Here is a 17,526-nt window from a genome sequence, read left to right as displayed (position 1 = left end):
ATGCCAATTTTCAAAAATCTCCGGAAGAGAATAAACGCTCTATATCATGAAGTGCTAACTGCTTTTCAACTGTGTTGATAAAATGAGAAACATCACTCGGTGTAACATAAGATTTTATAAATGTTTTTTTTCTAAGGTTAAAAAATCCCATTCTATTATGAAGTGGTATATATGTAAAAAATGATATAAGCGTTGTATTGTTTTATGCAATTAAAGAATGGAATGAAGATCACACACCATTTAATAAGCAAGACGTGTGACATGGTCATAAATTCCTAAGGGATTAAGGGGCTTCATAACACCATTAATTTAGGTTATAGTGACTTGAAAGTGACAGTTAATTAAAGATGTAATACCGTGATGGCCATCATTCCAAACTATGAGCAGCTTGATAAATATTGTGTATGATTTCCGGATTTCAAAACCAAACAAAAAAAGCTTCATTTTAACTTATTGCCCTACCCCCAATTCTCAGAATAGTTAGATAATACATAATTGATTACATTATGAACAACAAAAATCGAACTGTACCGAAATAGCAATATGGTACTAAAACAAAATGTTTTGACCCCTGACCTTTTTTAAAAGCAATGATAGTTTGATAATCGTTAAATGGGAGTTTTTATCGGTGTTCTACAAGCAAATAATTTTATGGAGTTTGTTTTGTAAATCCTTCTATGTGTTTATTTTCTTTTGCAACTATTCAATTTTGTTACTTAAAGAACAAAAGTATGGTCATAACTTTGTCCATTATATATGTTAATTCGTTCAAATATGTAATACACTTAATAATAATACAACAATTTTTCGGGGCAACCAGGCACCAAAATCTGACTTTACTTTAACATAATTATGTGTATGGTTCTAAGAGTTACATAACCCAACCCAGGAAATTAAATTTAACGTATTACACTATGATAATTATGTGTAGGCTGAGTTTCATAACCCAATCCAGGAAATAAAATTAATTTTAACTTATTACACTACGATAAATTATTATTAAAATGACACCTTCTATGCAATTACTTTCTTTTGCAATTATACAATTATTTTGTTATCTAGAAAAAAAAGTTTGATCAAACACATCTTTAATTGTATTTCAATAGTGATGTGTGCTCTAAAAGCGTAAAAATTACAATCAAATTTATTTCCAAATAATGTGTTTATGCAAATAAAATAAAATAATACAGAGTAGGGGTTGAAAAGTCTTTGATTTAGGGGTTGAAAAGTCTTCAATATGGCTATTAAAATAATTCAACTAGGGGTTGAAAGTTTTGATTTAGGGGTTGAAAAGTCCAAACAGGTAGGGGTTGAAAAGGGCGCAGTATGAAATGCATACAACAAAGAAATAGAGTAATGCATACAACATAGGTTTTCACATTTGCATACAACATACACAAAGAAGGATGTTGAGAAACGCATACAATATAGAATAAGAACAAAAATATTGACATTGAAATATTATTGTTTAAATCAATAAGTTATTATGTTTATGAGGTTAGTCAAGTGAGAAATAGTTTATTAACTTTATATTTGAATTTTGCGTTTAAAACTAAAACATAATTGATTTGTTTTTCAAACTTTTTGTTTTGTTTGAATAGGGAAAAGATCCTTATATGAAATCATTAAAATTGGTTTAATAGCTTGAAGGAAACAAAAAGTTAATGAAAACTTTGCAATTGGATAAAATAAAGATTGTATTCATTGTGTATACTACAAGTATATAAGTACATTTAGGAAACAGAAACATATCATGTCACACTGATTACAATACATCAGAAACTTGTAAAATAAATCTATATAAATAATTTCTCATAAGTTTAGTAAAGCACCTGGTACTTGATAAAAGACATACATGTATTTTTAAGAATTATTGTAAATTATATGTAACAATTATAAACTGTATCCGAAATGAACAACACATTTGCATAAATATATTATATAAAAAAAATAATGAATACAACAGAGAAGCATGTGGGATGTAAAGAGTTTACACATGATAAATGTACATTCATTTGTTTACTTTAATGAGTAATTTTTTACTTAAATATTGCATGAAAAACACAGAAATTCCTCAGTGGTTGTTGAATTATCTGAAGGTGTGTTAACACAATATTTGTTGGTCTTTATGGGTGTGGTGAATTTGACATGCAGGCGAAATTGTTGGGTCCATTTTAAAATTATATTTCCACCGTTCTTCATCCTCATCGAAAAGTGGGAGACATTATATAGTATTACGTACTAAGTAAATGTGTTCTATACAAAATATGTGCTGCTTCCATATGTTTCAAAGAAAGCCTTTTGTTAAGTTTTTGTCATTAACAGTCAAATTAAGGTTGACCAGTAAGGAACATTTCTGAAACTAGTTCATTATAATTTCTTACGTTTTCAAGATATACAAAGCTTTCACATTTTTCTTTTTCTGGTAATGGTTCTATTTTAGGGATTTTATGAATTCAATTTGCCTCAAACTTTAATTTAAAAAAATCTTTTTTTCCTGCTTTGTAGTCCTTGATGTTTAATTAGTAATTTTGGCGTTAATGCAGAGTAAAAAAAAGTGTTTTTTGCTTTCCCGGGATTTTGTGTTTTCTTTGGCGTTAAACTTAATGTGTTGTCTAGATTTACAAAATCATCAAATTCAATAAAGATTAAGATCAATACACAGAAACTGTGTACTATATACAGATTGGTAGGGGTCACTTATCCAATAAAATTAAGGGTCACTTGTCCAGTAAAATACCAGTTATTGGAGATTACTTATGTGTATTGTCTGCCATAAGGTGTCCAAATGACATAATCATGATTCATTATATATTTTTCATTTGTCACCTAACACCTATCTTTATGGCATCCCTTAAATTAACGATGTCTGAATAAAGAACAAATAAACGATTGCATAGCACCTGCTATCATGGATAATTGGAGTATTGTCTCAGAATTTTGGGGAGTTTATAATAAGGAAGTCAATAAATGAAATCAAAGGATTGTTATTTCTCAACTCATTTTATTGGAAAGAAAACACTATAACACGATTTATCCAAGCACTCTGACAAATATTTTGTCTGACTATGTCCTATCACTAAAGCCATTGTTTATAAAAAAAAGATAAATTTATTCCAATCACAAATATTGCAATCAATATAATATGCACATATAATAACTTCAAATTTAATCTAACAAAATAACCAAATTTACTACACGATATATATATATATATATATACCTACCCTTTTTACTCATTTTTCCTTTCAATTTATAATTTCAAAAGGATCATTTTATATATTTGGGATTGTTTGTTCTGATGAATGTATTGGATACGGAAAGATCAAATGTTGTTTTTTTGCATTAAAAGTTAAACTATTAAACAAATTTAACATCTAAGGCTTATCCCTTTACAAAATATATTAATAATTGTCTATACTTCTCATTTTGCAATAATGGTAAGAACTTATAAATCCTATTTTCACCTATTACAATACAAATCATCAATTCAGACATTTTTACAACTACCAAAAAATGGTTTAGTTTTTCATCTTATGATGAAATGAAAGTTATTAAAAGTAATTGTGTGTTTGGTTTTAGGTTTTAATTCTAAAATCAAAATTCAAAAATAAAGTGAATTAACTATTTTTCACTTGACTTAACTTCATAAACATAATAATTTATTGATTTTAACAATAAGATTTCACTGTCAATATTTTTGTTCTTATTCTATATTGTATGCGTTTCTCAACATCCTTCTTTGTGTATGTTGTATGCAAATGTGAAAACCCTTCTTTGCCTATGTTGTATGCGTTACACTATTTCTTTGTTGTATGCATTTCATACCGCCCCGTTGAAAAGTCTTTGAAATAGGGGTTGAAAAGTCTAAGGGTTGTAAAGTCTTCGTTTTCAGAAGGGGTTGAAAAGTCCTGCTCCCAATGTGACGAGCACCTGTGCACCATCAAATATACGGAGCAGTCAAAACTCCCGGCTTTTCACTTGGCGTGACGTCATAATCAAGATCATTAGATGCTTGTAATGCGTCTATGCGATACAGACGGTGCAACTCCTAGTCCAAACTCCGCGCAGTGTTACTTCCCTTGCAGTACAGCAAGGGAAGTAACACTGCGCGGAGTTTGCTCCTAGTCTGGAGTTCCTTCCTCTAATACTATCAGTAAGCAGGGAACCAGACTACTCTACAGCCATAACATACCAAAGGGAAGTAACTGCTCGAAAGAAACTCATAAAATCTCGTGACAATGACAAACAACAGGGAAGGAAATTCCTAATTGCTGTTGTTCATATGATAATATTTTGAGCATTTCTCGTTCCATTTGCAAATAAATTCCGTTTAACTCGAATCAGTTTCGCCAGGAAGCTGACATAAGGTAAACATCAGTTCTTGTTTACTATTTATTGATCGTATTCGGATGTGGTTTATTTTCGGATATCATTTTCTTTTTTACTTTAAATTGTTTCATTGATTTATCATGGCTTGTAAAAAGATTATGACTGTTACCTACCACTGTAAAAATATTCAATAGCGCATGCTCGTATGGTAAACAATTTTAAATATAATGTGCCTTGCAATTAGACAAAAACAGTTTATCTTTAATTGATAAAGACATTAATGATAAAAATTAAAGCCTTGTTATTTTCAGTGAGATGGATATTCCAGTGGTATTTACGCTGTCATCTCTTTACATACTGGCCATCCTTTGCTGCTGTTCACAAGGCCAATCTCCACCTGTATGTTTATGAAAATATACAATTTAACGTGCATTTTTGGTAACACAATTATTATATAAAATATACATATATTGTCAAATTAAACGGTGTCTCAAAAGTTATGTACATGTACACCATTATAATCATTGGCTCACATTGGCACAATTTCACATGTGAATGTGGTCATATGTTGTGGGTAGAAGAAACGGGCCACTTGTCCAGGTTGGTGACCACAAACCAAAGGGCAGTCATTGAAATTAAACTTTTGGATGAACAAGCCTAAATTCATATACTATATAGCTTGGCATCAAATTTTTAAACAAGCCCTGCTATATAAAATTCAGAATTTCAGCAAGCCCGGAAGACATTTTACCAGAGCAGGGCTAGCGGGCTTGTGTTTATTTTGACCACTGAAAGGCCTAGGGGTACATCGCATAAATGTTTTGGGTTGTCTGGGGGTATTGATACCCCTATATATATTATATCAATACCCCCAGACCACCCAAAACCTTTATGTGATGTACCCCTTTGCCACAAACCAATTCATAAGGACCAAGGCCTTGAATCAAACTACATGTAGGTGAGAAGGTTAACTGAACAATTGTATACAGATATATATTGTTGCTTGATTTGATTATTGCTATCTAAGATTTTAATACTATCCTATCTTACAGGGGCATTATATCAGATAATTGAAAAGTGAAACAAAAAAATGAAGTCCATAGATTACCATTCAAGAGTATTTTGTGGACAAGAAATTATTTCTTTTTTCTTACCAAAAGAATTTGCAATGTGTACCGGGTAATTTATAATACATTTTTGTTCTATTCTCTGTCCATACAGTATGAGGCAGAGTGTGTTGAAGGAAAGTACCTCCCTCCATCCAGGTAATCTCTTTTTATGTGCTGTTCAGTGTCTTTTTTCTTACCGTTTTGAATGGGAGCATGGGCCTTTCTGATTTGGAGAATGTGATTTTGACTAAAATTGTGGATAGCAAAAAGATGAGCTCTTGATGAGATGGATGAATTTATTTTAAATACAGAAATTGGGAATTTTAGTGACCCTTTTGGGAAAATATAATATGTTTTAGCATTGGGAAAGGGGCTGAACTTAAGCCCCAAATATGTCAGAAAAAAACACTGGCATTTTTTTTATATCAAATGTGATTATTAATACATGTTGTAGTTCTTATTCGCATTGTCATCACTCGCTGTCATTAAAACAATGTATTGTGCCTTTAGTGTGTTGAGATGATTTCTTTTAGCTTGTTTAACTTTCAAACAATTATTGAGTTATGCCCTTAATTGTATGGAAAAAACAAACACTCCGACAACATCATAGGCGGTGGCGTTCTATCCACACAGTCTTGACATTATTATCATTATGATCATGTGTTTCAGCCGCAGAGTTAAGGAGTATGTGGTTAATCTAGACCTGCCTGGTAAAGAACGATGGAAACATGTGGCCACTGAGAAGAAGCAAGAAGTATTTATTAAGATTTATTTCAGTATATATATATAAAAAACACATATTTAAAAAAAATAAAAAATATACACTTCAAACACATAAAATCATTAATAAAGAACACTTTGTATTACTAAGATTTATTTCCCCAAGGGGGAATGCTTACCTTCAGTAGTAAAAAATCAAACCTTTACATTAAGTTCGAGCCAATTACTAAATGAGCCAAGTGAGGTTAAGCCAACAGTGTTCTACTGTACATATATTTATCATACAAATGTTCACAGTAAACATGGCAATTTTTTCTTCAGATTAAGAATATTCTTGCCGCCTTCAAGAAGTACATATATGACTTTGGAGGAATTGCTGCTGAGATTTGGTACCTCATAGACCTGTTAGGGGTATGTATTATTCACTGTTTAACGTTACCATGAACTTTATCAAGACATTTAGATATGACCCGCTGAGGTAAAGATGTATTATACCATCATATAATATTTGCAATTTACCATTAAAGGCACACAATATATGTTGATGCAAAAAATGATATTCTGATACTCATTTTCTTGTTTGTCATTTGGCTTTAACGATCAAAACAAAAAAATAATCTGAATTAGGTACAGATAAGAAAATGACAGCAATGTATTGGCGCTCTTTTGACTGGATAATTAATATTTTGTAGCTTCGTAGCTATTAGTTTAAAAAACCTTTGTTAAACCTTTTTTTTTCTGTGCCTAAAATATATGCTTTTGTTCTTAGCTCAACTATTCGAAGAATAGGTGGGCTATTCTACTCACCTCAGCGTCGGTGTCGGCGTCGGTTAAAGTTTTAGGGCAAGTTGGGATTAATTCCTAACTTGCCCTAAAACTTTAACCGGACGCTGACACCGACACTGAGGCGAGTATTATTATAAGTCCAATACCCTTCATTCAATTGACTTAATACTTCACACAGTTGTTCAGGGCCATCACATGATGAGGTTAGATAACTCCATATTATTCTTTACACAGATTATGGCCCCTGATTGACTATGGAACTTAGGTTAAAAGTTGTAGGGCAGGTTGGGATATTTATTAATAACTTCTATACCCTTTGTTCAATTGACTTAATACTTCACACAGTTGTTCAGGACCATCACACAATGAGGTTACATAACTCCATATTATCCTTAATACAAGTTATGGCCCTTGATTGACTTAGGTTAAAGTTTTAGGGCAGGTTAAAGTTTTAGGGAAATTTGGGATTTTCACTTAAAACTCCAATACCATTCATTCAATTGACTTAATACTTCACACAGTTGTTCAGAGCCATCGCATAATGAGGTTAGATAACTCCATATTATCTTTTATACAAATGATGGCCCCTGATTGACTATGGAACTTAGGTTAAAGTTTTAGGGCAGGTTGGGATAGTTATTAATAACTTCTATACCCTTCATTCAATTGACTTAATACTTCACACAATTGTTCAGGACCAGCACCCAATGAGGTTATGTAACTCCATATCCTTAATACAAGTTATGGCCCCTGATTCATTGACTTAGGTTAAAGTTTTAGGTAAGTAAAAATTAAGGGCAAGTTGGGATTTTAATAAAAAAACTTCTATACCATTCATTCAATGCACTTAATAAAATTCAAAATTATTTACGACCATCTTACAACAAGAAACATAACTCCATTTTAACCATAATTACAACTATGGCCCTTGAAAAAAATAAAATATATTTTTATTTCTTTTGAAAGGCATATTTGTATATTCTTAACCACATTTTCATAACGGGAAATCAAGTTATTTGAATGGCTTGTGTCATTGTTCGGGCGGGCTGGTGGGAGGGCAGCATCAAAGTCACCTTATGTATCGAATAATTTTAGTTAGGTTTGACATAAAGAGACCAAACTTGGTAATATCACATCGTTATTGTATTCACTTCTAAGTCAAAGCGGCCTAGTCGAGCGCGCTGTCTTACGACAGCTCTTGTAATCATATGAGTCAAATGGATTAAACAAAATAATGCATCAAAATTAGGAAAAAATATTTTTGTTGGCATCAACCTTTATTATGCGCCTTTAATCTATAATGCCTAGATATTAATCAAACTGACCCTTTATGATTCTGTCAATTTGACCCATAGAGATGTAATATATTGTGTAATATTTGTGAATTTAATTAACATTCATTTATAATGTCTAGGTTTAGATTTATATAAAAGTCTGATGTGAGGAATTTCGGAACAGTGCCACAATAAAGATAGTGAAATATAAAACAACATTTTACAAGTTACAACATTAGATCATATAGATTTGGTGGTACACAAGAATGTGGTCTTTTGTAATGGGGGTACCAAGGTAAAATGAAGGACCAAAAAGGAATCCCACACAGCTTGGTGCCACAAACAAAACTCGCATAAGTCAAGATTACTTATCAAACAAAAGATTCGTTTGTAAGGCAGTAATTTGTTCAACTTAACAAAAAAATAAAATATTGAAGAACATTTTCAAATCATTGCCATACATGTAGGTCACTCTATAGATTCTTGTTAACATGATTGAAGTTTGTTTACTTACAATGATTTACTTTTTAAGCCAGCAATAGTGGACGTATTACCACAGCCTTTCCAGGATGAAATACGCGGGATATCAGATGTGACAGGCATAGAAATAGGTAAAGTCCTTTCATATGCTTGCCTGTCTATTGAAGATAAAAGATGAGGAACTGTCATAGCTTTTTTGTCTTTGGTGCTGTCTTTGTCATGCAAAATCTTTAACCTTGGCCATAATTGAAAAAATGGTTCAGGATACTGGTAATCAATGAAACTTGGTATTAATGTTGCCAGCAACTAAAGGCACATGTAAAGTAAAGTTCATAACTCTAGCTTTAATAATTGTGACTTTGTGACTGAAAAAAAAGGCAGGCGTTGGTGTTTTCTCTGCGGCACTTAATGATTAAAATTTGCTAATATAACACTCATTCAGGACTGGAAATTGATTATCTTTGGTAAACAAAGAAGTTTGAACATTGTGAAAATAATATTTACCGAGTAATGTGTTATGTATCATAACAATGATTTTATTCCTTTGAGCAGCTGCAACAAATATATATACAAAGTACGCTGAAAAAAACTAAAGATGAATTCCAAATGCTTTTCAGGGGAGGTAACTCTCTACAATATATTCTATGAGATCTTCACAGTTTGCACGTCCATTGTGGCCCAGGACAGCAACGGTACACTGTATCATGCCCGGAATCTGGACTTTGGTCTCTTCATGGGGTACGTGTTTCTTTTTTTTTAAGATAAGGTCATCATACGACCCCAGTTTTATATATATATATATAAAGGGGCTATATTATTATTATTATATTGGAAATTGCATTCGTAGCTTCGCATCATGTCACATTGTACATAATGTGCAATACATTTAGAGAGACATTAGACACTTTTTTGTAACATGATGTGATCTGTCATGAAGCAATGTGAGGTGATGTGACGTGACAAACGCAATTCCTATATAAAGCCCCGTTATACAGTCATGACATTTCAAGATTGTAAATTGAATACCTTATAAATTCTTATTCTGTACATTGTGTAGAATTATATGAAAGCAGAATTAATTATTATGTTTAAGCAAGTTTACAGGGGTTTAATAAAGCCCCTATATAAGAAATTTTGACTGATTTTCAGGCATTTCTGACGTTATTGCAAACAATTGTATGGGTATACTACCAACAGTAGTGAGTGAACATAGTTTGGTTCAGTTTGATGTATTTGTTAAGATAGTTAAAATTCTATTTACAATTCTGATATCAACTATTATCTTATGAATTTGTATGTATATCATTGTCAGGCTTGATTACATATCATTCCAGATGGGACCCTAAGAACCGTACCTGGGTGATTACAGAGTTGTTACGACCAGCCATTGTAAATCTGGACTTTCAGCGGGGCGGCAAAACTGTGTTTAAGTCTGTTAACTATGCTGGATATGTTGGCATCCTGACAGCGATCTCTCCAGTATGCTCACTTATAATTTCTGTTTCAAAGTTTCTATACATTATCTGTTTATTGATGAGAATTGAATTATTAGAGTCCTTTTACAAGCATTGCTAAGTTTTTAGTGTGTTATAATAATATATTTAATTTCGAGCTCGATTTTCTTTACAGTCAAGTTTGCACTCATTTTGAAATAGTTGACCTTTTGTGACCTCTGTAGGCAGAGTTCCGCAAGAAAGACCTGGGTTGCGCATATGTAAAACTCAAATGATAAAAATCTTGATAATTTTCTTAATAACCACAAAAATTATTACAACCCAAACCATTTTTAACACAAAAACTTAAGTATTGAATAGGGTAAAATGTAAACATAAGGATTGATTCTTATTATTCTTGCTATTATGCAGTGAAGCGTGCATGTATTTGACATTATTTATGTTCTTTTGTCAGCATGGTAATATTTAATGTTCTTTTTACAAGTACCCAGTAGCCTGATATTTATCCATACAAACATAATAATGAATAAATTACTGTAAATCACCTTAATTCAATTAAATGACGTGACCTGTAAATTTGTATTTTTCAGGGAAAATTCACCTTGACTATGAATGAAAGATTTACACTAGATGGAGGATATATTGGTAAGAAATGATTTTGCCTAGAAAACTAAAGTTGTTTTAATCACGGACCCAAAAATAGAATTAACCGTAATAACTTTATGTAAAATGTAAAATCGGTCACTTATTCTACCAGTATATATTAGTTATCAGTAAGAAAATACCTTTTCAAATGATACTTAAACTGTGTAGGGTCATTCAGGGTAAATTCTATGACAGAAATTGGGTCAAGACAGAGGTGGGTTGCTTCGTAGCAATATTTTGCTAAGTGGCTACAAGAAAGCTCTTTCAAAAACCTATTTGCAAGATCTTTACTGCCTTACTGAAAGCACTTTTTAAAAACACCGTGTTAAAGAAGATCAAATTTATACTGGCAGAACCACATACATTTTCTAGAGGGGTTGAATAATTTGACCTCTTTTCTTTTGTTAAGGTTAATCTATTTTTGACAAAAATTTAAAAGGCAGGTTTTTGCCTATATATTTGAGAGGTGCTGTTCATCTTCAGTCGTTCTCCCCAAAACCGGCTCTCTCTGTATTACTAACTCACAGTTAAAGTGTAATGTTAAGTCCTTAAGCTTACATGAATATCTATCCCTCTGTACAGGTATAATCGATCTGATACTGACTGGGAAGGGCACATGGATGGGTTTCCTTACCCGGGCGACCATGGAGAAAGCCCAAAGTTTTGAGGAAGCCAAGACCATGCTGACAAGTACGCAGATGATCGCCCCAGCCTACTTTATCCTGGCTGGAAACACATCAGGGCAGGTGATAATGTTTTGATTGATTAGTGAAGTTTTATAAGTAGGGTTGCTGCTTCATATGTTTATATCATAAATGACGTTCCCATTATGAAATTATGCCCTTGTAATTATGTTTAACCAGGTTTTTAACGGTGGGCAGACGAGTGTCAAACATTGGTTTCCGCCCAATAACTTAAGATAGCATTAGTGGATAGTAATGAAACTTGGTGTGTTGTTAGCAAATGTAAAAAGCTAGGCTGGGTTAAATGCTTTAAAAGGGGTGGGGTCAAGGTCAATGTTTAAAAAAAAAGAAAAATGGTTTCCACCCAGTAACTTTAGTAAGGATTGATGGATAGTGATAACCCGATAAACTTGGTGTGTAAGTAGCTTATGTGAAGCGCTGTTTGATATATAAACTAGTGTTGTAACTTTTGATATGTCATAAATGAATAGCGTTGAAAATGTGAGCTTTTTATCAAGGTATTTGGGACAGTAAGTCCCTCCATCCCTCTCTTTCTGTATATTGAAAGTCAGGATACTAAAGTGCAAAACATAGTTTTCAATTGCTGCAAGATTATTTTCAAAACTTAAGAATATTTTATTATCTTAATCAGTTAATTCTATGAAGGCAGAATGGTATAAATGCTGGGCTCTGTAAGGGGAGGAAAGTGCGACCAAAAAAGGATTGTTGCAGCTCCATAACTCTTTAGCTAAAACACTAACATACATGTAGTTATTAACAATAGTTGTGTGTCATAATCAGTAACTTGAAACCATTTAACCTGTAGGCATGTGTGATAACTCGTAACCGTGAGGTGAATGGGACCGACACGTGGTGGATGAAGGAGGCCGGGGGCTGGTACATTCTGGAGACAAACTATGACCACTGGTCCAAACCGCTGTTTGTTGACGACAGAAGAACCCCAGCAAACAAATGCATGAAGAAGCTCACTCAGAAGGTATAACGAGGGTGAGGAGTGATCTAGTGGTAAAAGTTTCAGCCTCTCACTCAAGAGGTCAAGGGTTCGATATCAACATCGTTTGTCCCTAAATTAAAATAGTAAACGAGTGAAAGGCTGTCATGGGAATCCTGCTCAAAGGTCAAGGTCACATGTTAATTGTCAAAAGAGTCCAATAAGATGACAATAGTTTTTTTCCTATACAATAGCATTGTTTTACTAATAGAAGTATTTATTGGAATTAAATAAAAACTCCTGTGACCATTCCTGTCAAAATCATATTTTCAACTCAAGAATAGAGTTGTGATCTTGGTAATGAATTGTTAATTTTATGTTCCGAAATTTTTTTCTTCACAATGCCGCGGTAATGTTCTTTGTGATTTTAATGTCTGTTTTGTGTTTCAGGGTGTTGGCATACCAGGCATTTTCAATGTATTGTCATCTAGACCAGTTCTAAACAAAGTTAGTTCATTTGATTTAAAATATAATCATTAGAATGTATATAGGATATTTAATTGAATACATATTTAGGTAGTCTGTTTGAGAAGACGTAAGGTGGGATATCGTGGGATAAAACTTAAACCTGGTCCTTTCTTGAAAACTGTTGAAAATGTTAAAATGAAACTTGGAACACATGTTTCCGGAGACAATATGCAAATCTACAGCAATGCAGACACTCATTGGCATTCACTTCTTAGTGGTCATGTTTCAACATCTGTGAGGCTCAGAGGGAGAGCATCACACATTCCCTGTGTTAGAGTCTTTGAGATACCTTTTTGTTTCAGTTGACAACGTACACAGCCCTGATGCAAGTAAACCAAGGACACATTGAGACATGGCTCCAGTACTGCCCTGACCCTTGTTTTCCCTGGTGAACCCTTTGACAAGGTCAAGGTCACATGGATGCGTTTAGGTGGCTCACTTCAAGAAACAAGCATGGAGTTAATTCTGCCTACAGACCATTAGTGAATAGAAAATAAACCATTGTTCAAATAGGTGCAGACATTTTTGAGCATTACCGGGATATTAGTGAAAAGCTTAAGGTCAAGGTTTAAACTTGGTCACTTGCTACTATCATTACATGCGTGTACCACCAAATCCATCGCTACTACCTCGTGTAAGCTGTAAATAAGAAATCTCTTCTTGAATATTATGTTTCTGCCACACATATTGATATATAACCAACTCCTATGCAATGGAATGGAAGTGGATAGTGCTTTGTATTTAAGCAATGACCGTGGGTATCTAGGTTTTTGCTTAAATAAGAAGCACTATCATGATACTATGTAGCACTCTCTGCCTATGCATCGTGCCAAAGATCTAAGAATAAAGTTTGTAACTTGCGTACCAGTAAACTAATCTATGACATTTTTACTTGAATTAGCTTCATGGGATGTGTTTTTTATTAAATGAGCATGGGATATTTAATAGCCTGGACCCCAATTTGTCAAGAATCTTCAAAGTGATATCGTACCTACATTTTGGAGGGTTTATAACAGTAGTTTAACACTGTTTTTAATTTATTCCCAGAAAGAAATTGCTCCTAGGAATCTTGATGAAACATTGCCCATGTCCATAAAATTAATTATGCAGAAAGCTCTGTGTTTGTGTGGCTTCTATTGAGCATGTTATGGTCGTGTGGAGGGTTTTTCCTCTATTTTCCACTCTTCTGTTTTTCAAAGAAAAAAGTCATCATGCATTATTATTTCATATGGCTCTCGTTGGCTTGCAAAACTTTTTTGCTATTAATCAGAAAATCACTTAGTATATTCTTATGAAACTTAACCTGCATGTTGCTGGAGGCAATTTGAAGCAAGACCCATAACTCTGCCTTTGAAATTGATGAGTTACGCTGGTTTTTAAATGAAAGCATAATGGCACCTGCTAAGGTGATACTCTCAGTTGAGTGTCTGATGCTGTTTAAGAAATGGTTATGTGCAATGACTTTATTGACCTTATTAGCTTCTTGAAGCGTGTCTTTATATGTACAAAATTGCCTTTCTTATAACAGTCTACCAAGTGCCTAAATTCTGTGATATCTGTACATTCCAGATGCAAATGGGTCAGGGATGAATAAGTGTGCATTGATTTGCTGATCCTATAAATATTATTATTTTTTTTTTTTTTGTTATTACATTTAAGTTGTACATGCTTTGTAAGAGATTTTTTATTAACATGTTAACTTGCTTACCTTAATGCTTTTGACTGTTAATGTATCGGTAAAATTCCATGTGCTTATAACTAAAAAGCTTCTTCTTTTTTTAAATTTGACCCAATTTCACAATCAATAAAAATGAATACAAATGTAGTACAGACATGTTTATTTGCAGTATTATTCTGATAAAAGTCCTTCAAACCTAGAGTCTATAAGCGTGATTGGGTTTGATCCTTTGCTTGAAATGCAATTTGGTAAATTGAGGTTGTCCGGTGCAGTGATTATTACACTTGCTTCTCACCTAGGCGACCCGGGTTTGATTTCCAGCCTTGGTGCATGTGAGTGTTCACCAAGCCGTACAAGTGCGTTTCCTCTGGTACTCTGTTTTTCCCCATAACACAAGACCACACTATCATGCAACATCCTGCTAACGAAAGTGACACAGTTTAAGTTATCACAACTTGCTTTCCAATCTTTGTAAAATATATAATGTTTAAACTAATTTGATAAATTCACCATTTTAGTGCCTTTTTCCTTTTTTTTCACCATTTTAAGAGCTCTGATCTTATTTACCTTGGTTATTTTTCAAAAATACGTTCAACGTACAGTCAGAACCCATTGGCTAGATATCACTTCAGTTGATTTCCCGATTGCCACAAACTGGATGTGAAGGACCAATTTTTTTTTCTTTGTATTAAAAGCATGTCCGCTAAGCTTAATATTGGTGAGGCTGGAATGAAGTGGTGGGTCCCTGGGATATAGAGCCAATGGGGGTCCACTGTATTCAAACTCAACTAGGTACCCATGTTACCAGGGACAATAAACACATGTTTTGAGTTATGCCCCTTTTTCGACTGCAACAAAAAACAGACGAGTGTTGGCTTTCCATCTGCAGCACTCTTGTTTATCATCGAACATTAACATTGTAAAATACTGTTACTGCTTTACGTTTTGCGTTAATGATAGAAATAATGATATGTATAAAAAAAATTGTTTATTCTTGAATGTTGTTTGTACCTTTATATATGGTTTAGTTCTTGTGAGTTTTTATGCAATTGATCTGACAGGAATATAGATCTTGCTTTAGGAAAAGTCTGAATTTGTATTGATAAAATTGTATATACATGTTCTAAAATTGTGCTAAAATTGTATGTCATTTTTATTAGCTCACCTGTCACGTAGTGACAAGGTGAGCTTTTGTGATCACTCTTCGTCCGTCCGTCCGTCCGTCCGTCCGTCCGTCCGTCCGTCCGTCCGTCCGTCCGTCCGTCCGTCCGTTCACAATTGCTTGTGAACACAATAGAGGTCACAATTTTGACCTAATCTTTATGAAACTTGGTCAGACTGATCATCTCTATAAAATCTAGGTCAAGTTCGATATTGGGTCATCTGGGGTCAAAAACTAGGTCACTAGGTCAATTAGTAGAAAAACCTTGTGAACACAATAGAGGTCACAATTTTAGCCTAATCTCAATGCAACTTGGTCAGAATGGTCATCTCTATAAAATCTAGGTCAAGTTCGATATTGGGTCATCCGCGGTCAATAATTAGGTCACTAGGTCAATTAGTAGAAAAACCTTGTGAACACAATAGAGGTCACAATTTTAGCCTAATCTCAATGCAACTTGGTCAGAATGATCATCTCTATAAAATGTAGGTCAAGTTCGATATTGGGTCATCCGCGGTCAACAACTAGGTCACTAGGTCAATTAGTACAAAAACCTTGTGAACACAATAGAGGTCACAATTTTAGCCTAATCTCAATGCAAGTTGGTCAGAATAATCATCTCTATAAAATCTAGGTCAAGTTTGATATTGGGTCATCCGCAGTCAATAACTAGGTCACTAGGTCAATTATTAGAAAAACCTTGTGAACACAACAGAGGTCACAATTTTGACCTAATCTTTATGAAACTTGGTCAGACTGATCATCTCTATGAAATCTAGGTCAAGTTCGATATTGGTAGGTCAGTAGGTCAATTAGTAGAAATACCTTGTGAACACATTAGAGGTCACAAATTTAGCCTAATCTCAATGCAACTTGGTCAGAATGATCATCTCTATAAAATCTAGGTCAAGTTCGATATTGGGTCATCCGCGGTCAATAACTAGGTCACTAGGTCAATTAGTAGAAAAACCTTGTGAACACAATAGAGGTCACAATTTTAGCCTAATCTCAATGCAAATTGGTCAGAATGATCATCGCTGTAAAATGTAGGTCAAGTTTGATATTGGGTCATTCACGGTCAATAACTAGGTCACTAGGTCAATTAGTACAAAAACCTTGTGAACACAATAGAGGTCACAATTTTAGCCTAATCTCAATGCAACTTGGTCAGAATGATCATCTCTATAAAATCTAGGTCAAGTTCGATATTGGGTCATCCGCGGTCAATAACTAGGTCACTAGGTCAATTAGTACAAAAACCTTGTGAACACAATAGAGCTAACAATTTTAGGCTAATCTTAATGCAACTTGGTCAGAATGATCATCCCTATAAAATCTGGGTCAAGTTCGATATTGGGTCATACACAGTCAATAACTAGGTCACTAGGTCAATTATTAGAAAAACCTTGTGAACAAAATAGAGGTCACAATTTTAGCCTTATCTTAATGAAACTTGGTCAGAACGATCATCTTAACATAAGCTAGGTCATGTTCCATATTGGGTCAACCCAGGTCAAAAACTAGGTCACTAGGTCAATTAGTAGAAAAACCTTGTGAACACAATAGAGGTCACAATTTTAGCCTAATCTCAATGCAACTTGGTCAGAATGATCATCTCTATAAAATGTAGGTCAAGTTCGATATTGGGTCATCCGCGGTCAACAATTAGGTCACTAGGTCAATTAGTACAAAAACCTTGTGAACACAATAGAGGTCACAATTT

The 17,526-nt window shown here is 33.7% G+C and overlaps 1 protein-coding gene across 1 annotated transcript; it reads left to right on the top strand.

Annotated features, from left to right (window-relative positions):
- Window positions 1-4,205: 4,205 nt before the first annotated feature.
- On the top strand, window positions 4,206-13,848 carry LOC128227537 (acid ceramidase-like). Its single transcript, XM_052938181.1, has 13 exons — window positions 4,206-4,370; window positions 4,644-4,731; window positions 5,554-5,597; window positions 6,111-6,195; window positions 6,483-6,572; window positions 8,754-8,832; window positions 9,319-9,439; window positions 10,036-10,180; window positions 10,746-10,800; window positions 11,383-11,546; window positions 12,310-12,480; window positions 12,886-12,942; window positions 13,266-13,848. Exons 2-13 carry the CDS (start codon window positions 4,648-4,650, stop codon window positions 13,353-13,355), a joined length of 1,185 nt encoding a protein of 394 aa, XP_052794141.1. The 5' UTR covers window positions 4,206-4,370; window positions 4,644-4,647; the 3' UTR covers window positions 13,356-13,848.
- The last annotated feature ends 3,678 nt before the right edge of the window (window positions 13,849-17,526 follow it).

The sequence above is a fragment of the Mya arenaria genome, chromosome 3 (assembly GCF_026914265.1).
Source record: "Mya arenaria isolate MELC-2E11 chromosome 3, ASM2691426v1".
Taxonomy (NCBI): Eukaryota; Metazoa; Mollusca; class Bivalvia; order Myida; family Myidae; genus Mya; species Mya arenaria.
Note: the sequence above shows the minus strand (reverse complement) of the source record. Positions and strands in the feature narration are given on the sequence as shown.

Bases quoted from the DNA above. Each gene is read 5' to 3' on its own strand.
- LOC128227537 (XM_052938181.1), top strand. From the start codon at position 4,648: ATGGATATTCCAGTGGTATTTACGCTGTCATCTCTTTACATACTGGCC. The intron at 6,573-8,753 runs GTATGTATTATT...TTACTTTTTAAG, and splicing joins ACCTCATAGACCTGTTAGGG to CCAGCAATAGTGGACGTATT. The intron at 10,801-11,382 runs GTAAGAAATGAT...CCCTCTGTACAG, and splicing joins ACTAGATGGAGGATATATTG to GTATAATCGATCTGATACTG.